This window comes from Pelobates fuscus, chromosome 2 (assembly GCF_036172605.1).
Source record: "Pelobates fuscus isolate aPelFus1 chromosome 2, aPelFus1.pri, whole genome shotgun sequence".
Taxonomy (NCBI): domain Eukaryota; kingdom Metazoa; phylum Chordata; class Amphibia; order Anura; family Pelobatidae; genus Pelobates; species Pelobates fuscus.
The window spans coordinates 416,174,915-416,202,423 of NC_086318.1; the positions used below are offsets into that span (position 1 = coordinate 416,174,915).

General features: G+C 41.2%; 1 protein-coding gene across 1 annotated transcript in view; it reads left to right on the forward strand.

The window, feature by feature from the left end:
* Nucleotides 1–6,818: 6,818 nt before the first annotated feature.
* The window catches only part of CHGB (chromogranin B), a 45,705-nt gene continuing 25,014 nt past the window's right edge, over nt 6,819–27,509 (forward strand). The window contains exons 1-2 of the mRNA XM_063443998.1: nt 6,819–7,206; nt 25,508–25,551. Coding sequence (XP_063300068.1) covers nt 7,158–7,206; nt 25,508–25,551 — 93 coding nt within the window. The 5' untranslated portion in view covers nt 6,819–7,157. The remainder of the gene's footprint in view (nt 7,207–25,507; nt 25,552–27,509) is intronic.

The following is a 27,509-nucleotide window of genomic DNA, read 5'->3' on the forward strand; positions in this document are numbered from 1 at the left end:
GACGACCCTAACTAGCTAACGAGACGCTAGCCTATCTACACACGCGCATGACTCTGTCATAGGAGACCACTCGATTTAACCACACAGACCACAGTAACAAAAAAAGGTGCAAAGACTACCCCTACCCCAGTAGCAACAAGCTCAGACAAATGTTATATCTCATGTAGCCGCTGTTGTGGCACACTCATACAAGTTTGTACTGTTGATAATGCACTGCAAAATAAAGAATTAAAAAAAAAAAAAAAAAGATACTTATTCCAAAATAAAACAAAAGTGTTTAGGAAAAAAACAATGTGATAATACTTAACAGATATAAAAAAACAAAAGGAAAACTTGTGCCTCATAACCTTAATGGCCAGTGATATTCTTTGGCCATTAATGCCAATATTGCAGCTTAGCCCCTGAAAAATGTTAGTATCCCATATATAAAATTACTCTGTATATGATTCTTACACACTGGATTGTTATAATGGCATAGATTGTTGTTGGTCTTTAAAGAGTAAATTAGACCAAACAAGAAACCCAAACATCTGTGATGGACAGTTTGATGAGAATCTTACTAGTTACAAGTGTCAAGCATGTAACACTTTAGTTTTTAAGTAGGCAACAACTCCAAGCCAACACATACCAACCTAATTAATTTAGTGGTCAGTTACAATCTATCCCTTGTATCTGATCTCTGACTTTTGGCTGGTATTGTGTGAATATTAAGATTGTAAGATTGTCATATTTATAAGTTGTCGATTTAAAACATTGCTTTATCTCATGCATTACAATTTACTAACACAATCTTTTCATCAATACTCCAAGTGTGTGAGGTTAAAAGAACACTCCAAACACCATAACCACTATAGAGTTCTGGGGTGGCTATGGTACCAGGTGTATCCCGGTGCACCTCAGTGCAAGTAGTAGAGCTCTTAGCTATTAAGTTGGTGCTACATGGCAAGGTTTAGCTCAGGAGAGCTAAGGAAAGCTTCTTGCAGGAGCTCGTGGACGTCAATGAAGAAAGTGACCAGTGCATAGTGGACCCCTGATAATTTGTCAAACTGTTAGCAAATGGTTTGATAAGTTAAATTTGGGGGGTGACAATGCACTCTTGCCACCATCACTACTACATTGTGGTTTAGTGTATTGGTGTGCACATTAAACTACAAACAAAATACATCAATCTTGGCATGAAGTGACCTGCCTGTTTACACTTTTTAAATTATTATTTGTTATATTGTTACATGTTTTCTTCAAACATCATAACCACTACAGCTTGCCAGTGGTTTCAATGCCAGGAATACTCTGGTCTGGTTTTTTAGTAATGGGGCAAACGATGGATGTTGCATAGTAAAAAACCTTGAAACCCATTTTTCTATTCCATTGATGCAAAAGAAGGCAAAAAACATCCCAATTGTAGCTATTTCCAACTATGCCCCAGAAAGAGAAAACATTCCTTCTTGTCTCCAAAATGGCAATTCGATTTCTCCATGGATCCACAACATGTTAACATACATATCTATTATGTCCTTGAATTGCTTATACAAAAAAAAATCCAACCTTTTTTTTATCAATCATCTATAGAATCCTATAAGAGAACCTCTTTAGGTTCTTTAATCGTCATACTGTAATGAGCCCTTTCCTCTGCTGTACGTGAAAACTCCTTTCTTCCAGTCTTAATGAAAAATGACACAGAATTCACATTAGTCAGCCCGGAACTCTAGAACTAATCAGGTCTATTTAGGTAGTGATTTCACTGGCAGGGTTATACACAAGTGTGAATTGCAGTAATTTGACACACTCTGACATGCACACACACTCACACAGACACACAGACACAACCCCATTCACTGACAGACACACACACACACACGCACACATTCACTGACACACACACATTCACTGACAGATACACACACACACTGACTGACAGACACACATTCACTGACAGACACATACACATTCCCTAACAGACACACATGAAGTAACTGACAGACATTCACTGACACACACTCACACTCTCATTGACAGGCACACACTCTCACTGACAGACACACACAGTCACTGACAGACAGACACACACACACACACCGTCACTGACAGACACACACACTCACTGACACACACACACAATCAATGACAGATACACACAGTCACTAATAGACACACACAAACAAACTGACAGACACACACACTCACTGACTGACTGACACACACACACACAGTCACTGTCACTGACAAATACACACTCTGATAGTGATACTGACACTCACACACATTTTTCTGTTACACTCACATTTTTTAATTATTATTATTATTAATTTTCAGCTTCCCTACCTGTGGATTCTTCCCTGGGGTCCAGGTTGTGGTGATCTTCTTGATCTGCTCCTGACGTGCAGTTTAGTGATGCCGGGGATCGATTGACATCATATCCTGGCATCACCACAAGGCGCGCGAGGTATCAGAGCTCAGATAGTGAAAAAAGTGATAAGTGCTCTCTATCCAATAAAGCAGCTATTCACCAACAAGGAGTTTATGTTACCTTATGAACAATAGAACAAAACAAGCTAGTAAATTAGGTGGACAACGCTAAGAATTATTATAATAAAATCATACATACAAAGGTAGCAGCAGATTTCGCAATTGTGTTTCTTACTCTTAAAAAAAAGGAAATAAAAGTACAATGATAGTGCAGTATGTTATGAATAATATGGTGATAAAGATATATTCCAAAGGGGCACTCACGTTTTCCAGAGCTTAAAAAGCTCTATTTTAGGAGCCTGGACGGAACAATCCCCGTCTAAGGATTTCTTTTTGCTGGTATCAGATTCCCAAGGTGGTGCGTTTCATCATATGAAAATAGTTTTATTCATTCTGTTTATTAATAAAGATTCTGTTTTAATACCCAGTCACTCTTGAGCTCCTTATACTCTCACCATCACTCTCCTGTTCCGGATCTACATATATCCCTAGGTGGGGATTGTTCCACCCAAAGCTCCATACACTAGAGCAGGTCATTGCTCTAGCAAATGTAAGTAGGTCTAATATTATTTACTTATCCTACTTTTACATACGTACTGTACCATTGGTATACATCTTTATTTTTTCATATGATGTACCGCACTACCTTGGGAATCTGATACCAGCAAAAAGAAATCCTTAGACAGGGATTGTTCAATCCAGGCTCCTAAAATAGAGCTTTTTAAGCTCTGGAAAACGTGAGTGCCCCTTTGGAATATATCTTTATCACCATATTATTCATAACATACTGCACTATCATTGTATTTTTATTTCCCTTTTTTTTTAAGAGTAAGAAGCACAATTGAGAAATCTGCTGCTACCTTTGTATGTATGATTTTATTATAATAATTCTTAGCGCTGTCCACCTAATTTACTAGCAGGTATCAGAGCTCGCTCTCTCACCTAATGCCCACAATTAGCGCTGCCACCCGCCTCGTGGGGGTGGGGCCTAAGGTGGCCAGTCGAACAGCTCTTGCACCACCATGAAATGAGGCCCCCCACCCCCGCCCATTTCCCCCCCAGGAAAGTGCCACTCTAGGCAACTGCCTTGTTTTCCTCTTGCTAAATACAGCGCTGGGGAATTGCCAGGAATTCAAAGTGAATTTCAAATTAGGCTATGTTAGCCTTTAATTTGAAAATTGACGTTTAAATCCGTTTGAATTCCCAGTAGTTCTCACTATAGTGAATAACCCTGTAGGTATCCAATTGTTCTATTAATGTGTAATTCACTATTCTTTGAAATAAAGGACTGTGATAACTCAAACATGGCTGCAGTATGATGCATTGGCGGATCCAGGGGGAGGGCAACGGGGCAATTGCCCCCCCCGAGATTCTCCCCTGCCGGCTAGTGCAGGGCTGACATTGCCCAAGCGCCAGCCCTGCAATGTGCCTGCGGACCGGGGAGGGAGATCACTGATCTCCCTCCCCGGTCCGCAGGCACATTACTGACAGCCGACCGGAAGGGGAGGGAGAGAGGACCCGGGAGCTGTTACCAGCAGCTCCTCCGGGTCCTCCTCTCGCGAGATTTGGAGTGTTGCCTCGGTTACCACGGCAACGCTCCAAATCTCGCGAGAGTGAACTCTAGCCCTGGAGCGCGGGCTAGAGTTCACTGGAACCACTGGACCACCAGGGATTCCCCACTGGGACCACCAGTGATCCAGAAATGTCCCCCCTCCTCCTCAATAAAGGTAAGAAGGGAGGGGGGACATAAATATATTTTATTAAATACATTTTTTGTTTTTTTTTTATTAAAAAGCCCTCCTCCCCTCCCCCCCATACACACTGCCCCCATACACACTGCCCCCATACCCACTGCCCCACATACACTGCCCCACATACACTGCCCCCATACACACTGCCCCCATACACACTGCCCCCCATACACTGCCCCACATACACTGCCCCCATACACACTGCCCCCATACACACTGCCCCACATACACTGCCCCCATACACACTGCCCCATACACACTGCCCAACATACACTGCCCCCATACACACTGCCCAACATACACTGCCCCCATACACACACTGACCCCATACACACACTGACCCCATACACACACTACACACACTGACCCCATACACACACTACACACACTGACCCCATACACACACTGACCCCATACACACACTACACACACTGACCCCATACACACTGCCCAACATACACTGCCCCCATACACACTGCCCCCATACACACTGCCCCCATACACACTGCCCCATACACACTGCCCCCATACACACTGCCCTCATACACACTGCCCAACATACACTGCCCCCATACACACACTACACACACTGACCCCATACACACACTGACCCCATACACACACTGACCCCATACACACTGCCCAACATACACTGCCCCCATACACACACTGACCCCATACACACACTACACACACTGACCCCATACACACACTGACCCCATACACACACTGACTCCACACACACACTGACCCCATACATACACACACTGACCCCATACACACAAACACTGACCCCATACACACAAACACTGCTCCCATACACACAAACACTGCCCCCATACACACACTGTCCCCATATACACACTGTCCCCATATACACACTGTCCCCATACACACACACTGTCCCCATATAAACACTGTCCCCATACACACACTGCCCCACAAACACTGTCCCATACACACACTTCCCCCTTACACACACTGACCCCATACACACACTGACCCACAAACACTGCCCCATACACACACTTCCCCCTTACACACACTGACCCCATACACACACTGACCCACAAACACTGCCCCACATACAAACACTACACACACTGACCCCATACACACACTGACCCCATACACACACTGACCCCATACACACACTGACCCCATACACACACTGCCCCCCATACACACACTGCCCCACAAACACTGCCCCCCATACACACACTGCCCCACAAACACTGCCCCCATACACACACTGCCCCACAAACACTGTCCCCATACAACACTGTCTCACAAACACTGTCCCCATACAACACTGTCCCACAAACACTGTCCCCATACACATACTGCCCCGCACACACTGCACACCTATACACACACAGTGCCCTACACACACTGCTGCCCCCCCATACACACATTGCCCCAAACACACACACAGTGCCCCCCATACACACACTGCCCCACACATACATACAGTGCCCCCCATACACACACTGCCCCACACAGACATACAGTGCCCCCATACACACACTGCCCCCTAACACACACACTGCCACCCTTACGCACTCACACTCACTTCACCGCTCACACACACACTGCACCTTTCACACACACTTCACCCCTAACACACACCACTTCTCCTATGCCCTATATCCCAGCAGACCCCAGGTAAGTTGTCAAACTGTTCTTAAACGGTATGACTACTTACTCTGGGGTGGGATCCTGGCACTACTGGCACCATAACTACTACACTGAGCTGTAGTGGTTATTGTGCTAGGATTATTTTTTTTTAAATAATCTACAAGTGCCCCTCCCGAGATCAGGCTCTGGATCCGCCACTGGTATGATGTAGGGTGCAGTGACATATTTCACTGGACTGATAAGGATTCATTTGTTATCAGTTGGTTGTATTGTAATTGCATTGACATTGATAAATATTACATGACTGATTGTAACATTGAAAAATACTAATATATAGTGCACACACACATTCTCTCTCTCTCTCTCTCTCTCTCTCTCTATATATATATATATATATATGTGTGTTTTGGTATATTATAAAGGTAAATAATTTTAGTTTTGTTTAATTTATAAAGAACATCATTGACACCAATGGCTTAATGTTTATATTCTCTGCACAGTCTTGGTATAGAGAGATAATGTGTCTGTATAATGTGTATCTAAGTTTAAGTTTTATAAGTTTTTTAAATAACATCTTTGACACCTATGGTTAATATCATCTGTCCAATCCAGCTATAGAGAGATCATTTTTATAGATTGTATATCAGTGTACCTGAGTTTAGGTTGTATAAGTTTATAAAGAACACTATTGACACAAATGGGTTAATATCAATATAACAGCTATAGAGAGACAATCTGCAGTTTATACATTGAAGCAAGATACATGGTTTTAGCCCCTACCTACATGGAATGCTATAAGGACTCACAGAGACATCACTACCCCTTCTTCACACTAAAGGTATTAAATTCTAATTAAACACTATCCCTTCCTTACACCTGGGGGAGGGGGATCAGCTGTTACAATGTATCAGTGAACCCCCAGCTTTGTGTCAGTGTGCAGGGCAGGTAGTGAGCTGGGAGCTGTGTTATGTCTGCCCCTTCCCATCCCCAGCACCAAACATCACAGGGTTCAATAATTAATGCAGAAATAGACTCTTTGGGGATGGTGGTGACGCAGGTTCCTGGAAGGAGATAGGGGTAACTCTTGCCTGTTTAAAATGCAGGCGAAAAGCCCAGCCTCCCACGCCTGGCAGCTTCTCTTTAAATAGAGGCAGGAGCCCCAGCAGCTGCTATTGAGATCGCTGGATCTAGCTGGAGAGAGAGCTGGGAGAGGACTGGAAACAAGCAGAGACAGCTCGCCTGGAGAGACAGCCCCAATACCGGTCACTAAAGGCAGGGGAGGGGGATCAAGTGTGAAGGAGCATGCCACCTACCGCCCTGCTGGTCAGCCTCTTGCTGGGCATCCTGGAAGGTAGGTGATGGTGGAGAGGATTTGGAAGGGGGTTTTTCAAATCAGGGAGAGGAGCTGCTGACCAGACAATACTGCTGTGAACATAGAGACAGGAGGAGACTTCCAGCACCCTGGACAGCAGCTACTGGGAAAATCAATGCTGTGTAGAAAGCCAGAGCTGGGGGTTACAGGACCCTGGGGAGCAGCTACTGACCTGCTCAGTACATTGTAACATACAGCATTACAGGGGGTCACACGACCCTGGGGAGCAGCTACTGACCTTTTCAATATATTGTAACATACAGCATTAGAGGGGTTTACAGGACCCTGGGGAGCAGACAATGACCTGTTCAATACATTGTAACATACAGCATGACAGGGGGTTACAGGACCCTGGGGAGCAGCAACTGACCTGCTCAATACATTGTAACATACAGCATTACAGGGGGTTACATGACCCTGGGGAGCAGCTACTGACCTGTTCAATATATTATAACATAGAGCATTACAGGGGGTTACAGGACCCTGGGGAGCAGACACTGACCTATTCAATACATTGTAACATACAGCATTACAGGGGGTTACAGGACCCTGGGGAGCAGCAACTGACCTGCTCATTACATTATAACATACAGCACGACAGGGGGTTACAGGACCCTGGGGAGCAGACACTGACCTATTCAATACATTGTAACATACAGCATTACAGGGGGTTACAGGAACCTGGGGAGCAGCAACTAACCTGCTCATTACATTATAACATACAGCACGACAGGGGGTTACAGGACCCTGGGGAGCAGCTACTGACCTGCTCAATACATTGTAACATACAGCATTACAGGGGGTTACAGGACCCTGGGGAGCAGACACTGGCCTATTCAATACATTGTAACATACAGCATTACAGGGGGTTACAGGAACCTGGGGAGCAGCAACTAACCTGCTCATTACATTATAACATACAGCACGACAGGGGGTTACAGGACCCTGGGGAGAAGCTACTGACCTGCTCAATACATTATAACATAGAGCATTACAGCGGGTTACAGGACCCTGGGGAGCAGATACTGACCTGCTCATTACATTATAACATACAGCACGACAGGGGGTTACAGGACCCTGGGGAGCAGCACCTGACCTGCTCATTACATTATAACATACAGCACGACAGGGGGTTACAGGACCCTGGGGAGCAGCTACTGACCTGCTCAATACATTATAACATACAGCATTACAGCGGGTTACAGGACCCTGGGGAGCAGCTACTGACCTCTTCAATACATTATAACATACAGCATTACAGTAGGTTACAGGACCCTGGGGAGCAGCACCTAACCTGCTCAATACATTGTAACATACAGCATTACAGGGGGTTACAGGAACCTGGGGAGCAGACATTGACCTATTCAATACATTATAACATGCAGCATTACAGGGGGTTACATGACCCTGGGGAGCAGCAACTAACCTGCTCAATACATTATAACATACAGCACGACAGGGGGTTACAGGACCCTGGGGAGCAGCTACTGACCTGCTCAATACATTATAACATAGAGCATTACAGGGGGTTACAGGACACTGGGCAGCAGCACCTGACCTGCTCAATACATTGTAACATACAGCATTACACGGGGTTACAGGACCCTGGGGAGCAGCTACTGACCTCTTCAATACATTGGAGAGCAGCCACTGACCTATTCAATGCATTGTAAAATCCAGCACTAGAGGAGGTTAACAGAGCCTGCAGAGCAGCCACTGACCTATTCAATACATTGTAGAATCCAGCACTAGAGGGGCTTAACAAAGCCTGCAGAGCAGCCACTGACCTATTCAATGCATTGTAGAATCCAGCAAAAGAGGAGGTTAACAGAGCCTGCAGAGCAGCCACTGACCTATTCAATGCATTGTAGAATCCAGCACTAGAGGAGGTTAACAGAGCCTGCAGAGCAGCCACTGACCGATTCAATGCATTGTAGAATCCAGCACTAGAGGAGGTTAACAGAGCCTGCAGAGCAGCCACTGACCTATTCAATGCATTGTAGAATCCAGCACTAGAGGGGGTTAACAGATCATGGAGAGCAGCTACTGACCTATTCAATGCATTGTAGAATCCAACACTAGAGGGGTTAACAGACCATGGACAGCAGCTAATGACCTATTCAATGCATTGTAGAATCCAACACTAGAGGGGGTTAACAGACCATGGACATCAGCTACTGACCTATTCAATGCATTGTAGAATCCAGCAATAGAGGAGGTTAACAGAGCCTGCAGAGCAGCCACTGACCTATTCAATGCATTGTAGAATCCAGCACTAGAGGAGGTTAACAGAGCCTGCAGAGCAGCCACTGACCGATTCAATGCATTGTAGAATCCAGCACTAGAGGAGGTTAACAGAGCCTGCAGAGCAGCCACTGACCTATTCAATGCATTGTAGAATCCAGCACTAGAGGGGGTTAACAGACCATGGAGAGCAGCTACTGACGTATTCAATGCATTGTAGAATCCAGCAATAGAGCAGGTTAACAGAGCCTGCAGAGCAGCCACTGACCTATTCAATGCATTGTAGAATCCAGCACTAGAGGGGGTTAACAGACCATGGAGAGCAGCTACTGACCTATTCAATGCATTGTAGAATCCAGCAATAGAGCAGGTTAACAGAGCCTGCAGAGCAGCCACTGACCGATTCAATGCATTGTAGAATCCAGCACTAGAGGAGGTTAACAGAGCCTGCAGAGCAGCCACTGACCGATTCAATGCATTGTAGAATCCAGCACTAGAGGAGGTTAACAGAGCCTGCAGAGCAGCCACTGACCGATTCAATGCATTGTAGAATCCAGCACTAGAGGGGGTTAACAGAACCTGCAGAGCAGCCACTGACCTATTTAATGCATTGCAGAATCCAGCACTAGAGAGGGTTAACAGACCATGGACAGCAGCTAATGACCTATTCAATGCATTGTAGAATCCAACACTAGAGGGGTTAACAGACCATGGACAGCAGCTAATGACCTATTCAATGCATTGTAGAATCCAACACTAGAGGGGGTTAACAGACCATGGACATCAGCTACTGACCTATTCAATGCATTGTAGAATCCAGCAATAGAGGAGGTTAACAGAGCCTGCAGAGCAGCCACTGACCTATTTAATGCATTGCAGAATCCAGCACTAGAGAGGGTTAACAGACCCTGGACAGCAGCTACTGACCTGTTCAATGCATTGTATGATCCAGCAGTAGAGGGGGTTAACAGACCCTGCAGAGCAGCTACTGACCTATTCAATGCATTGTAGAATCCAACACTAGAGGGGGTTAAAAGACCATGGAGAGCAGCTACTGACCTATTCAATGCATTGTAGAATCCAGCACTAGATGGGGTTAACAGACCACAGAGAGCAGCTGCTGACCTATTCAATGCATTGTAGAATACAGCATTACAGTGGGTTAACAGACCCTGGAGAGCTGCCACTGACCCATTCAATAGATTGTAGAATCCAGGACTAGAGGGGGTTAACAGACCATGGAGAGCAGCCACTGACCTATTCAATGCATTGTAGAATCCAGCACTAGAGGGCGTTAACAGACCATGGAGATCAGCCACTGACCTATTCAATACATTGTAGAATCCAGTACTAGAGGGGGTTAACAGACTATGGAGAGTAGCCACTGACCTATTCAATGCATTGTAGAATCCAGCACTAGAGGGGGATAACAGAGCCTGCAGAGCAGCCCCTGGCCTATTCAATTAATTGTAGAATCCTGCACTAGAGTGGGTTAACAAACCATGGAGAGCAGCCACTGACCTATTCAATGCATTGTAGAATCCAGCACTAGAGGAGGTTAACAGAGCCTGCAGAGCAGCCACTGACCTATTCAATACAGTGTAGAATCCAGCACTAGAGGGGGTTAACAGACCATGGAGAGCAGCCACTGACCTATTCAATACATTGTAGAATCCAGCACTAGAGGGGCTTAACAAAGCCTGCAGAGCAGCCACTGACCTATTCAATGCATTGTAGAATCCAGCAAAAGAGGAGGTTAACAGAGCCTGCAGAGCAGCCACTGACCTATTCAATGCATTGTAGAATCCAGCACTAGAGGAGGTTAACAGAGCCTGCAGAGCAGCCACTGACCGATTCAATGCATTGTAGAATCCAGCACTAGAGGAGGTTAACAGAGCCTGCAGAGCAGCCACTGACCTATTCAATGCATTGTAGAATCCAGCACTAGAGGGGGTTAACAGATCATGGAGAGCAGCTACTGACCTATTCAATGCATTGTAGAATCCAACACTAGAGGGGTTAACAGACCATGGACAGCAGCTAATGACCTATTCAATGCATTGTAGAATCCAACACTAGAGGGGGTTAACAGACCATGGACATCAGCTACTGACCTATTCAATGCATTGTAGAATCCAGCAATAGAGGAGGTTAACAGAGCCTGCAGAGCAGCCACTGACCGATTCAATGCATTGTAGAATCCAGCACTAGAGGAGGTTAACAGAGCCTGCAGAGCAGCCACTGACCTATTCAATGCATTGTAGAATCCAGCACTAGAGGGGGTTAACAGACCATGGAGAGCAGCTACTGACGTATTCAATGCATTGTAGAATCCAGCAATAGAGCAGGTTAACAGAGCCTGCAGAGCAGCCACTGACCTATTCAATGCATTGTAGAATCCAGCACTAGAGGGGGTTAACAGACCATGGAGAGCAGCTACTGACCTATTCAATGCATTGTAGAATCCAGCAATAGAGCAGGTTAACAGAGCCTGCAGAGCAGCCACTGACCGATTCAATGCATTGTAGAATCCAGCACTAGAGGAGGTTAACAGAGCCTGCAGAGCAGCCACTGACCGATTCAATGCATTGTAGAATCCAGCACTAGAGGAGGTTAACAGAGCCTGCAGAGCAGCCACTGACCGATTCAATGCATTGTAGAATCCAGCACTAGAGGGGGTTAACAGAACCTGCAGAGCAGCCACTGACCTATTTAATGCATTGCAGAATCCAGCACTAGAGAGGGTTAACAGACCATGGACAGCAGCTAATGACCTATTCAATGCATTGTAGAATCCAACACTAGAGGGGTTAACAGACCATGGACAGCAGCTAATGACCTATTCAATGCATTGTAGAATCCAACACTAGAGGGGGTTAACAGACCATGGACATCAGCTACTGACCTATTCAATGCATTGTAGAATCCAGCAATAGAGGAGGTTAACAGAGCCTGCAGAGCAGCCACTGACCTATTTAATGCATTGCAGAATCCAGCACTAGAGAGGGTTAACAGACCCTGGACAGCAGCTACTGACCTGTTCAATGCATTGTATGATCCAGCAGTAGAGGGGGTTAACAGACCCTGCAGAGCAGCTACTGACCTATTCAATGCATTGTAGAATCCAACACTAGAGGGGGTTAAAAGACCATGGAGAGCAGCTACTGACCTATTCAATGCATTGTAGAATCCAGCACTAGATGGGGTTAACAGACCACAGAGAGCAGCTGCTGACCTATTCAATGCATTGTAGAATACAGCATTACAGTGGGTTAACAGACCCTGGAGAGCTGCCACTGACCCATTCAATAGATTGTAGAATCCAGGACTAGAGGGGGTTAACAGACCATGGAGAGCAGCCACTGACCTATTCAATGCATTGTAGAATCCAGCACTAGAGGGCGTTAACAGACCATGGAGATCAGCCACTGACCTATTCAATACATTGTAGAATCCAGTACTAGAGGGGGTTAACAGACTATGGAGAGTAGCCACTGACCTATTCAATGCATTGTAGAATCCAGCACTAGAGGGGGTTAACAGAGCCTGCAGAGCAGCCCCTGGCCTATTCAATTAATTGTAGAATCCTGCACTAGAGTGGGTTAACAAACCATGGAGAGCAGCCACTGACCTATTCAATGCATTGTAGAATCCAGCACTAGAGGAGGTTAACAGAGCCTGCAGAGCAGCCACTGACCTATTCAATACAGTGTAGAATCCAGCACTAGAGGGGGTTAACAGACCATGGAGAGCAGCCACTGACCTATTCAATGCATTGTAGAATCCAGCACTAGAGGAGGTTAACAGAGCCTGCAGAGCAGCCACTGACCTATTCAATGCATTGTAGAATCCAGCACTAGAGGGGGTTAACAGACCATGGAGAGCAGCTACTGACCTATTCAATGCATTGTAGAATCCAACACTAGAGGGGGTTAACAGACCATGGAGAGCAGCCACTGACCTATTCAATGCATTGTAGAATATAGCACTAGAGGGGGTTAACAGTCCACGGAGAGCAGCCACTGACCTATTCAGTGCATTGTGGAATCCAACACTAGAGTGGGTTAACAGACCATGGAGAGCAGCTACTGACCTATTCAATGCATTGTAGAATACAGCATTACAGTGGGTTAGCAGACCCAGGAGATCAGCTATTGACCAGATCAATGCATTGTAGAAGTCAGCCCCTGGGATTTTCAGGACCAGGGAGAGCAGCTAAGGATTAGGAAAAACCTGTAAAATCAACACATACAAGTATCTGGACACCAAACCCAAAGAAAATCCCAAGTAACATGATAAAGGCTATACATACAAATAATAGAAACCCTTCATTTATCGGATTATTAGAGGGAAGAGTCCTGTGTTTTCTGAGCTGATTTCTGTACCTATCTGTCTGTTACTCTGATGCCTTTCATCGCAAATTCTCAATTTATTGTAATTTAAGTTTGATAATGGGAGAACATGCACCTTGTTATATGGACTTAGTTTTGCAAAGTTATGTCATTGCTTTTGAAATATTTACTGGGCTGCAGATGAAATCCTGTTGTTGAAAATAACATGTTCCATAGAAATAAAAACGCAGTATATGCATAAAGAAAGTTATATTTGCATAAGGCGTGGGTGCGCGTTAATCCTTTGGATACCTTAATTAATCTTCTTTATTTAATACAATAAAGTATAGCTGTTCTAGCTGATTGTGTTTTAAGACACGCGATCCTCTTTAATTTATTGATAATTATTTCCAGTGAAATCTATCATTATAGTACCTACAAAATAGATTGAAAAATACTTTGTTACCAATTAGGGTGTGTTACTGTTTTTACTGATATGAGACACCTAGTGGTGAATAAAAACACTACACCTCACATAAAATGATACATATTACATATACAGTATATATATATATATACTGTATATAAAATGCCAAAGAAGAAAACTCTCCAAAGCTTGTCTTTTAAGTATTATGTTAGTCCAATAAATACTGCTATACTCTGGTATATTGGCATCTTGTCTACTGGACTAATACAGCTAATTGAAGCTACTATATATATATAAATAATCTAGCATAAGTTGTTTGAAAATTTGTGTTGAATTGGCTAACATGCAGAGCTACTAGCTTATTATAATTCAACAAGTTAAAATGATATGAAAGTCTCATTGAAGTAAAGCTTGCATTTTGTGACACTACACTCAAGCAATGTAATAGGCAGTATTCTGAATGCCACCTAGTTTCAAAATAACTCAGATTTTCTTCCCCCACACACTGCATGCTACATTTTACAATTGGCTTGATCCCTATTGGAAACAACTGCAGGATGAAAGAGAGAAACACAAGATTTTACCTATAGCTTTTAGGAAGATATGAACCTGTAACTAACCTCATAAGTGTTATTAAAGACCAGAGATGTCAGATATATAAGTATTTGGGCATGTTTGGTAAAAAAAAAAAAACGTGTTTATTATAAAGATTTTTTTTTGTTGGTAAACCAGATATGCTTGACTGGTGTGAGAATTGATATAATTTGTGTGTTGTCTGATGTTAGATATTTTAAACAAGAATAGCTTATCTGAACGACCTCCCGCACAATTTAAAATCTTCCCTAAGTCCTTTAAGAGATCCCTCTCTACATACCTCAAAACAGAATGCACCTGTCATGGTTGATTATATATTTCCTACCTGTTCTATGTTAAATTATGTATATATTGTGTATTTATATTGTTTTTGTATTTTATTGTATCCTATTGTATCAATGCAATGATTTGTGGACCCAGGACATACTTGAAAACAAGAGAAATCTCAATGTATCTTTCCTGGTAAAATATTTTATAAATAAATAAATTATCAGTGAGTTCAAAACAATATTAGCAAAACTGAAGCCATGATTGCTAATAGGGTTATTTACTAAATTGGGATTATTTGGAACTCATTAGAGTAGAGTTGGCAAACTCAAGACCTTTAGATGTTCTAGAACTCCAATTGCCATGATGGTTTTCCAGGATTTAGAATGGCAAAGCATCAATAAAGTTGCAGTTCTTCACCATCTGGGGACCTACCGTCCCAGCTCTACACTGAAAATTTAACATTTTAGACGGAATAAAAACACCGAACTGCAAACAATCTCCAGTTTATCTGTGCTAAGCCCAACAGTAAGACCATTTTAGGCCTAAATGTTGCATTTCCCTAGTGGATTCCACAAAGTTCCCGATTTAGTAAATAATGCATAATCTTATGCAGCTTTCCAACTTGGCTGTTTAAACGGAACTTTGACAATGACCTCTACAATTCAACATTTTATAAATACAGATCACTCAGTGTTGAAAGTAATCAAAGCCATTGGAACCACTTTAGAGATTTATTCACTAATCGCTGAAATCAGAGAATTGAAATGAAAAAAATGGAAAAAAAATCTCCAACTCGATTATTGTCACAGCTTGATTATGTCCGCCTGGATTTTGGAAAACGATTTTCAACTCACCACAACTTTGAGTTTAAAAAATAATAAGAACAAACCCTTCTGGGATTTAATGCAATTCTGTTATATTCTACATTTGGATGAAGTTTTAAGTTAGAGGGACATTATAGTCACCAAAACAGCTTTAGCTCATTGAAGCAGTTTTGGTGTATAGATCATGCTCCTGCAGTCTCATTGCTCAATTCTCCAATTCTCTGCCATTTAGGAGTTAAAACTATTTGTTTATGCAGCCCTAGTTACACCTCCCTGCATGTGACTTACACAGCCTTCCTAAATACTTCCTGTAAAGAGTAATCTAATGTTTACACTTCCTTTATTGTAAATGCTGTTTAATTTATAATTTCGTATCTCCTGTCCTGTTAATAGATTGCTATACCCTGCAGGAGCCTCATATATGCAATCACAGTTAAATTTACAGAGCAGGAGATACAAATTTTTAGAGTAAGTTACATCTGAGTGAAAATAAAACCATTTTGTTTTCATGCAGACTGTGTTAGTCACAGCCAGGTGAGGTGCAGCTAGGGCTCCATAAACAGAAACAAAACTGATTTAAAGCCTAAATAAAAGAGAATTGAGAAGTGGGACTGCAGGGGCATGATCTATACACAAAAACTCTTTCAATAAGCAAAAGTTGTTTTGGACACTATAGTGTCCCTTTAACCCCTTAAGGACACATGACATGTGTGACATGTCAGGATTCCCTTTTATTCCAGAAGTTTGGTCCTTAAGGGGTTAAGAAAAAAAATGTATATAGATTGATGTTCAGTAATGACAGAATTTCTGGGTTTATTTTTTTCATCCTTTTCAGAAATATTATATTATGTTAGTTTAAAGTAACAATTGTGCAATATACAGTTTCTGCAAAACAAACATAATACAAATGAACAAATACCATTTGATGGACTAACTGTAAGGGATCCCGTGGTATTTTGGGGAATGCAGATTCCAGAAATGTTATCAGAATATAAGTCGTATCATTGTGTTTGAATATAATGCCAACAGGCGAGCAGATTAAATATAGTGATAATAACCCAATACAACACTAACTACCCACATAACAGGATAATAAAACAAACTAACAAGTGTCACTAGTAGCCCCTGTAAACTGTGTTATAAAAATGTATGAAATAGACATCTAGCAGGTACTCTGAGAAGCTCTGCTAGACTGGGCACCTGCTGGGACCAGCTCGTCCTCCTCACTATGAGCTAAAAAAATGTGATTAGGTTGACATGGCAATTGTAAGACAGAAGCCTTGCGAAATCCCCATTATTTGATTTGTGGGATGGATATTTACTAACAAGTGTTGGAGACCGCTTAGCTCCTGTTGAATGGCTCCATTCAATGATTTAACCAATTCCCAAAACTTAAGTCCAAAAAACAAACAACAAAAAAAACCTCTTAATATAGGCCAGCATTTATATCAAAATTATTTGTTCAGCTAAAAAGCAATGTGATTGGCTGGGCCATGTACTGGTCAGTCACAATCTAAAATTAATTTCTGTGCAGTCAATGACAAATGAACTACTAAATTTAGAAAAAAAAATATATTTCGGATCCTGGACGGAAATGTGCCATCTCTCAATGTTACGCTGTTTTTGCGGGTGAACAAGGCGCGAAACAACCTTTTATGATTAAATGGGAGAGTGATTTGGGTGTGATGTTTACGGTGTCGAAGTGGCAGAATTTAATGTTGGTTACAGTGTCGAAGTGGCAGAATTTAATGTTGGGTTTAAAGGGGATTACTCGTAATAGTATCCATTTGGAAACTCATTTGAAATTATTATACAGATGGAAGACTTGTCTCCCTTTAAATTTTATAGACTAAGTCTCTCCAAATCTAAATTGTGTTGGAGGGGATGTGGCACAAGCGGCAGCGTTACGGCACCAGAGCCCAAATTGTAGCCATAAATCTACTTCAGCCCCTATCCCCCCACTACATTTCCTAACCCCATAATTACAGCCCGTACTCTCCACTACAGCCCCTAACTTTTCAATTACAGCCACAACAACCCACTACCAGTGCCATTCCTGAGAATAGGCTCTGGATCCACCCCTGTTCTGTATGCCTTTGTGTGTATGTCTTTGTATGCCTTTGTATGTATGTCTTTGTATGTCTTTGTATGCCTGTGTCTGTATGACAGTGTATGCCTGTGTCTGTATGACAGTGTATGAATGTCTGTGTGTGTGTCTGTATGTCTGTGTTTGTATGACATTTTACCATTATGTGTAGGTTGTATGGCTCTGTGCCTATATTTATTTGATTGTGTGCAGCATATCTCTGTGACTGAGTGCCTGTATGGCTGTGTGTTGCTATATTTATAAGTCTACATCACATCCAAAAAGATACAAAATGTGCTGAGGGGAGAGAGTCACAGAAAGGGTCTAGGGGGAAGAAAGAGACGCACAAACATAATGGGGAGGGAGACACACAAAGGGGCTGAGGAAAGAAAGATGCACAAGGGGAGTTATAAGAGACACACAAGACTGTGTAAGACAAGACTGTGTAAGACAAAGTAAAGGGGGGATACAAAACACTAAAGAGGGTAAGAAAATCAAAAGGGGGTTACAAGACACACAGGCAAAGACGCATTTTTTTCTTCTGGGGGGTGGTCGGCAAAATGCATCTGTAATGCATCTGTAATCCGTAATGCGGCAAAATGCATTTGTGTAGCCAAAAATCCTTACACCGGCCCTGCTTGTAGTGAGTGCGACACCTTTCAATAGGCCATGATGTAATTACTATCTTTGATCATTTTATTATGTAAACAGCATTACATTTTATCTTATATCTTCTATTATTTAACTTGCTGATAATAAATAATGTCATCTCTCTTTTTTTACTCTTGAAGCATAGATAATTTCTATAATGATTATTATGGTCAGAGAAAAACTGTGCATGTAAAGAAAAATGTAATTAGCCATTCACACAGTAACATTACAACAGAAAATAGATGGGTTTGGATAACGAGCTTTATAAACTGTAATTATTATCTACAGACTTACTTTTAGCCAAGTGCGGAACTTAAAGAAAATGTTAATGCATTTCTATTTCGAAGCTTCACTGTTAATTATATCTGCTAAAACAGCCCAATACCATAGATCAAAGAACACTCATTAAATATTTGTAATAGTATAATGTATAAATTAACTTTGTTGAACCAATATCTAATAAAGAGGTTATTCTATTAAAAGCTTGCTAAAAATATAGGTTATGTAACTACATCAATTATAAAGAGTAGACGAATGGATAAATAAAAAACAGATAGAGAGTAGGAAAGATGACTAATCCTGGAAGCAATGGATTCTAATTGGGTCCCAGTGCTATTTTAGTTTGTCCCATATGGCCGGAACCAGTGCATCATCGGCCCCCGGCAAGTGCCGTTAAATTAGCTGATATAGCAGGTCTGCCTTCCTTTGCATGTTGAGACCACTGTGACACTGAAAAGACTTTAATGAAGATATTTTGCTGAATTGTGTTACATATTACAGAGCAGATAAAGGTACTTTCGAAATTGAAGACTGGGTCCACAATGCACCTCCCACACCTCACTCCTCTGTCAGTCCCTGCATTGATATCGGGCTCAATTAAACATTTTGGTTCTTGCTTACAAATCTCAACATAATGCTGCTCCAACCTACTTATCCTCCCTAATACACAAATATGTCCCATCTAGGCCCCTATGCTTTGCCGAAGACCTAGGTCTATCCTCTGTCCGTATTCCCACCTTTGATGCTTGCCTCCAAGACTTATCTAGGGCTGCACCGTTCCTGTGGAACTCGCTTCCCTTCTCTGTTAGGTGCTAACCAGTCTCCAATCCTTCAAAAAATTAATTGCTCCCCCCAGCACCCTGATTCCTCTCGAGCAACTGTCATTAAAAAACACACTAAGTATTTAGTGAATTCTATTATACCAACCTACTTTTCTAGCCCTACCCTTACCTTTTGTGTCACTATACCCAACCCCATCTAGCATGTAAGCTCATTGAGCAGGGCCCTCAACCCCTCTGTTCCAACTCATCTGGTTACAATTACATATTTGTTAGTCCACCCATTGTACAGCCCTGCCCTATTTGTTGGTGCTATATAAATAATAATAATAATAATAATAATAATAATAATAATAATAATACCATGTACCTAATTTAGGTCCCTGTGAAAAATAATCACATAGGGTACAAGAGTTAGGTCGGGGGTGTTAAAATATAGCTCCCAGATATTATTGGACTTCAACTCTTATTATTATCTGTATTTATTAGGATAAAGCGGTATCATACATTAAACCGATCAATGTAATTGAGTAACTATGTAGTTATAAATCATCCTTGTTTGCAGGTTAGGAAAATATCCCATTAAACCTTCTTGCTAACAGGACACAGTTAGACCATACAATACCTAATGAATATTACAAGATGTTACACTTACCTGCATTGCATAGCATCCATTATTAATATTCTGCTATTGTAAAGGTAATCTTATGTGCACAGCTGAGAACAGGTCATTATAGTAAGTGTATAGTGTTTGCTTAGATGATTGCCAGACACAAATTGTCTCTGACAGCTGTAAGGTGCGTGCTATACATCTCATAACAGCAGACACTGCAAACACGTTACACTTTAAATGCACTAATGAACAGATGCCTTCAATCATAGCCACCTCTTCCCAGGGCCGGACTGCCCCACCGGGATACCGTGAAATTTCCCGGTGGGCTTGGATACTAGCGGGCCGGTGTGCGGCCGCCTAGTTGCGCAGCGGCCTGTGGGCCGCAATGTGCAATTACAGGAGCTTCTGTTCCCCTACCCAGTCTGAGACGAAGTGCTCACAAAGAGCACATGACTGCTACCTGTCAAACCGGGTACAATGAGCAGGAGCTCCTCCACCACGGTCTGCCTGCTCGGCCACGCTACAGAAAGGTACTGGGAGAGCTGGGGGAGAACTAGTGGGACACACAGGAGCTGGGGGTGACTAATGGGACATAGGGAGAGCTGGGGGGAAACTAATGGGACACACGGGAGCCGGGGGGGGAAACTAATAGGACATAGGGAGAGCTGGGGGGGGAACTAATGGGACACCGGTAGAGCTTGAGGGAACTAATGGGATACAGAGGGAGCTGGGGGGAACTAACGGGACACAGGGAGAGCTGGTGGGACTAATGAGACACAGGGAGAGCCAGTGGGAACAAATGGGACACAGGGAGAGCTGGGGGGAACTAATGGGACACAGGGAGAGCTGGGGGGGACTAATGAGACACAGCTAGGGGGAACAAATGGGACACATGGAGAGCTGGGGTGAACTAATGGGACGCAGTGAGAGCTGGGGAGGAACTAATGGGACACAAGGAGAGCTGGGGACTGGTAAACTAATGGGAGAAGGGAAGAGCTGGGGTGGGGGAAACTAATGTGACACAGGGAGAGCTGGGGGTAACTAATGGGAGCAAGGGAGAGCTGGGATGGGGAAAACTAATACGACTCAAGGAGAGCTGGGGGGAATCTAATGGGAAACATTGAGGGCTAGGAGGGGGGTATAAGAACACATGGAGGGCTGTGAAAGGGGTATAAGGACACATGGAGAGCTGGGAGTGGGGTTTAGGGACACATGGAGGGCATGTACAGGAGCATATTGTAGTGTATGTGTAAGTGTACACAAGAGCATAATGCAGTAAATTGTAATGCAGTCAGTTTTTAAGGGTTGGACCTGGTCTGTGTGCGTTATGTGTGTGAATGCGTGTGTGTAGGCGTGGTTTGGGTAGATGTAATTACATTAGGTTTCATAGCTTGGAATTAAATAAGGTGCCTTAGACAGTAATGCTTTACAACAAGCAACAGTGGTTTTAAGTAAGCATTAATAATTAATCTTAAGGCTGGCATTGAAACACTGTGTTCCAAAGAAGAAACATGAATCCCTCTCCGTTCTAAGAAGCCTTAATTTTACTAGAGACATTTTGCTGTGGGGTAATAAAAAGTTTGTTATTTTTAATGGGAAAAAGGACAAAAAGTTACAAATAGACAAATCAATCTTATGGCAAAGTACGTAAAATAGATTAATTACTGAATAAACAGAATGAGTGGTCCTTGAATGTAATAAGGAAACATGTGCTAAAGAAATAGATCACATTCCAGCCAAAAGAAAATGAATAGCAGACGCACTGCCGTATACAAACTCTCTGCAGGCTGCATAGGGAAATTCATTATATCTATCAATGGATTGTTATAGCTTATAAACAAGGGGAACTCAAAGACCCCTCCTAATACTACAGTCAAGAACCATGCAGATGCCACCTTCAGATTCTGCCCCAGATTATGTCACTTAAAAATTATAATTATCATTAAAAAAAAAACCTTATAGGGTTATTCGATGTCGCACAAACTTGAGTTCAAATGTACAACTCATTTGGCTGAACTGATATGAATTCTCAGAGTTATCTATGCGGCTAGTTGAGCAGTTTTGTTTTTTACATTTGAAATTTACTTTAACTTCACTTTGAATGCTTGACAATTAATCCTTCCAGGGATTTATTGCTATTCCTTTGTTTTGACATTGCAACTAAGTTGCCGAATGCACCTATGAAACTGGCAAGTCTCCCATGGTTTCTGGATTCCATGCTACTGTTAGGAAATCACTTTCTATAATCTCACAGAAGGCTAGTTTGTACAATAAAAGTGTCCAGTAGGGAAAGTAACTGATAAATATAGACTTTTTGTGCTCTTACCTGTACGTTCCAAAATATAATTTCACCCGCAGATAGTACCTTTCTTTACATTTCAGCTATAGATGTGATTTCATGAATCTGTATGAGAATTGTAGAGTAACTCTTAGATGACAAATGTTTGGGAAATTGTTGAGAAAAACAAAATACTCTGTGTCACTTTGTTATGAATGTGATAAATATGGATTTACAAACTAATTGTCATTCTCCGTCATTCTTTATACATTTTTATACTATATCTATGTTGGCATTTGGATATTACACAACTCTTTCCAAAATGATAAGTATTCATATGCAGGACAACGCCCCCACCCCTTCCCATTGCCACCCATTGCCAACATGCTTATGAAAAGGCCTTCTGTTAAAATCCCATGGTTCTGACACTTGTGTAACATCAACTAAAATCTCACAACCAATTCTTTGCCTAGTATTTATTCCCAAGGGAATTAACGAGCATGGGCGCAGTATTTCATCATAATTAATAATTAGGTATAAGTAGGCACGGGGAAACATCGTGCACCATTTAATACCCGAGGAAATTAATAACTGAATGCAATTTTCACCAATGGTCCAATTGAAATATTTTGGAATTTAGGAATCCAGGAAATATTTTGGATTTAGGAATCCTGAGAATATTTTGGAATTTAGGAATCCAGGAAATGTTTTGGATTTAGGAATCCAGGAAATATTTTGGAATTTAGGAATCCAGGAAATATTTTGGAATTTAGGAATCCAGGAAATATTTTGGAATTTAGGAATCCAGGAAATATTTTGGAATTTAGGAATCCAGGAAATATTTTGGAATTTAGGAATCCAGGAAATATTTTGGAATTTAGGAATCCAGGAAATATTTTGGAATTTAGGAATTCTGTGAATATTTTGGGGATATTTTCTCCCAGGGTCTGTGAGAGAGGAGCTTTCAGAAATGACTTTTTAATGTATTGCAAAAAAATATATACTTATTTGCAAGATGCCCAATCAGATGCACATTCCCTAGACTGTCCCTTTAAATGAATCAATGCTTATCACATCTTACCAACCACAGCCATATGGGGAAAGATGAAACATGTTTTAGGGACTATAAGTAATTACATCAGGTCAGTTGTGTATTCATTAGTCTAACTGTGCATATAAACAGATAATTTCATGTTCCAATATTCCATTTGTTCTTTAATTGAACAGGCGTCTGTCAAAACAAATGTGGTCCGTTGCAACTTCAAAGCTTTGTTTTGGCACATGGTTTCTCATGCAAAACACTACCCTTTTAGATTACTGTCCCATTATTTCTTATTCAAAACAAAAAAAGCAGATGAATATCTCACGTGACCTTGTTATATTTAATATGTACAGCTGCAGTAGGGCTTCTTGTACTTTTTATGGCTATATCGGAAGGTGTCCCATTCACATTCATTTTTAAACTGTATTTAAACCTTGTATTTAATACATTTAAAAAATAATAATAATTAAAACTAATTTAAAATAAATATATATATATATATAATCCAAATGAAATAGGCTGCTCTCCAGACTTAAAAATTCCAATCTTTATTAAAGTTGATTAAAAAATACGACCAACGTTTCGGTCCCCGTTCGGGACCTTCTTCAGGGTCAAATTCAACAGGACAATATATATATATATATATATATATATATTTATGTAAAAACAAACAAACTAAAGGTTGGTACAATAGAACCTACCCAGCAGAGCTGTAAGCCTATTCTACACTTTGCAGGTAAACATAGTCCTCAAGACCCATCAACAATCTAGGTCTTGCCAGTATCTCCATTGTAATAAAACAGGGAACTTCATAAATCCTGGATTGTTGGTGGGCCATGAGGACATCTTTGGGAACCACTAACCCCCACTAACAATTTTGGCAAGTATGGCAAAAGATAGGCCTTATGTGCAGAACTTTAATGACTATTTGCCAGTCTTAAGTATGTGTGGTCTTAACATTTGACCGCACATACTTCTGTTTTTTATTTGCTTATTTTGTGGAGCCACATTTTTTATGTAAAGTTTATCATAGCTCATACAAACAGGGTGGAGCCTGGTGATAATACTGTGAAGATATAGACATGTTTATTCCACAAGCCTTGAACTGTTGGGAATTGGCCTTGGAATTTCTAATTGTATTAGACAAATTAGGAAAGATACAATCCCCAAAATAACCACCAAAAGTGTACAAAGATTATGTTTAGCAATAAACAATGAGTGCTTCTCCCAAACCTCCCAATTCTGGAGATACAGCATGCATATAGGGAACAGAGAATATATAATATCTCCAGTTTAATTTAAATATATTTCTAATTTTATGCCAAAATGGTGGAGCTGGGAACAGATTTAAAGTTTTTTTTTTCCATCTTGCACAGAATTTGAAATTCCTTGGTCAATAATTCTTTATAACTTGCTGTGTACTGATAATCAGTCATTTTCCCTCTTTGTCATTTCGCATTGTGAATTGAGTAGGGCACTATTTGGCCAATTACAGTTGCAATTGATCAACTACCTTTGTTATTGATTTTGAGGTTCTAAGAAGATATACCACAATGCGACAAACATACTGGAGTATCAGGTCCGATGAATTGATGTGATGGTGACTACACTGCTTAATGAAAATTCACCACGCAAGGCTGTATTCAAGAAGTGTTCATTCAAAGCAATTTATATGTGTAACTCACTGATTTATCTATCATTCAGCAAAACAAATGTTTGTTGTGACACCTCTAAAGATATAATTTCACTGTTGTGTGCTTTAATGACGATAGTTAATGGTAAAAAGAAATGGCGGCATAGTTTTGATCCGTATAGCGATGCTCTGAACAACAAGTAACATGTTATCTGATTTCCTCCCACAGTTGGAGCTCTGCCACTTGATAAAGGAGAACATCCAGAAGAAATGGTATGTTACAACTGGACATTCTGTTATTGCTTGGCCGTGTTTTGATTTATTTATATTGATTTCAATACTCTCTGTTGATTATATTGCTGCTTGGACATTCCGCCGTGAGGGTTCTTGTTATTGATTGGATAGCAGGGGGATTCCTTTTCTTGCTAGTTAAGGGACCCAATCAATAATCTGCCAAATAGAGTCATTAAAACTCGATGCTTTAATGGACAATGTGGAATTGTTTTTCCTTTGAATACAATTTTCCCTAGTGTGGAACTGAGGATGCAACATATTGCTTGCAGTGAGCCTAAAAACACCATAAACACTACCAGTTACTCTAGTGACTATGTTCAAAATAATTTTATAGATACATGAGATTAGGAGCCCTAAAATACTCTTTTATGGTGACCTTATGGGCTTCCCATATTGAGCAGAGGGAGCTGGAAACTCACTTTTAAAAAAAGCTGCTTGAAGGCCTAGTTGACAAAAAATAATGGGACAATACCCCACGGGGTGTAGATAGTAAAATACACTGGCTGTTAGTTTCAAATACACTAACAAGATTCTTCACTGAAATGAGAATTGTTGACAATTCAAAATGAATTCAAAATGAATTTTAAATATAAGGAGAGAGTATCTGATATAGAAAAGCTGACTTGGTGAGTCTTGCTGTTTAGAGTATTTTGGTGTTAAATTTTAAATCCACTTTGAATTCTCTCTTTACTGACTAATGCTACGAGTGCTTCAATAGACTGGAGGGCACCGCAAATATTCGCTATGTAATTAAAATAAAACGTTCTACAATAACTGGCTTAAAATATAGCTTTCATAGTGTATAGAATCCTGCACAACAGTTCATCCAGTATTGGGTCAAATTGTAAAATTGTTTTAAAAAAATCATAGGAACGAATTAAAGTAACAGAAAACTAAGACAGTTATTCACATTCTCATATGTTCAGATGCACGTGATCATATAGCGTCTTGTTATCTTACCCCAGGACTGCAGAGCTTGATATCTGTATTTGTCATTTTATTCTTATAAAGAGTGTTCACCAGGAACACTGTCACATTTTCAGGAGTCCTTTTTAGTTTTTAACAAAATCCAATAACAGGTAACTTTTTAACCTTCCTAAGTCTTTATCAATCCATCAAGCTTTGATGAAGACCTAGGAAGGTTGAAATATTGGCACGTTATAGATTGTGGTAAACTAAGGGTCTATTATAGATCCTGCCGTGTCTTTGGGACGCTTTATCTGTTGAAATACATTAACCAGCTAATGGCAGTAACTGGACAGTTTAAACGGTGACGATATTCAGTGACATTCTAGAATGGATTTTTACATTGATGTCTGCATAGACTACCAATCAATACAGCTCTCAGTTCTATCAGTTCTGTTTATTTGCTAAATGTCTTAATTTACTATTTTTTACTGTTACCAATTTACTATTATTTTATTGATAGCACAACAAAACAGACCCATATGGATACACATGAAAACAATAAGATAAACATTCACGATATATATATATATATATATTAATCATATAAATAAATAAAATATTGTATCCTAAGAATCAAGTATCCTAAGCCTCAAGGACAAATCGTCTCACCTAGCTGATTCTTCAGTAACAACTCCAAAATGGTTTTCAACTGTCATACAAAGACCCAGGCATTCCATGGAGTGCGTCTTGCTGGTCCTAAAGGGTTACGTCACCCACCATAACCACTACAGTGATTTGAAGGGTCATGGTGGTAGGAGTCAGTACATGCAGTGTTTCTGCTTCATACTGAGATATTTGTGGTTGTGTGCTGGGGCCTAGTTTAACATGACTGGAACACTGTTCTGGGCTATCTAATGTCAATACCATGCATAAAATATCATCAGAGTGTGTGGCAACAAATGTATTGCCAGCCAGTTTCTCCCCCCCCCCCCCAATAAAATTGCTAATTTAAAAAAAAAAATACATAT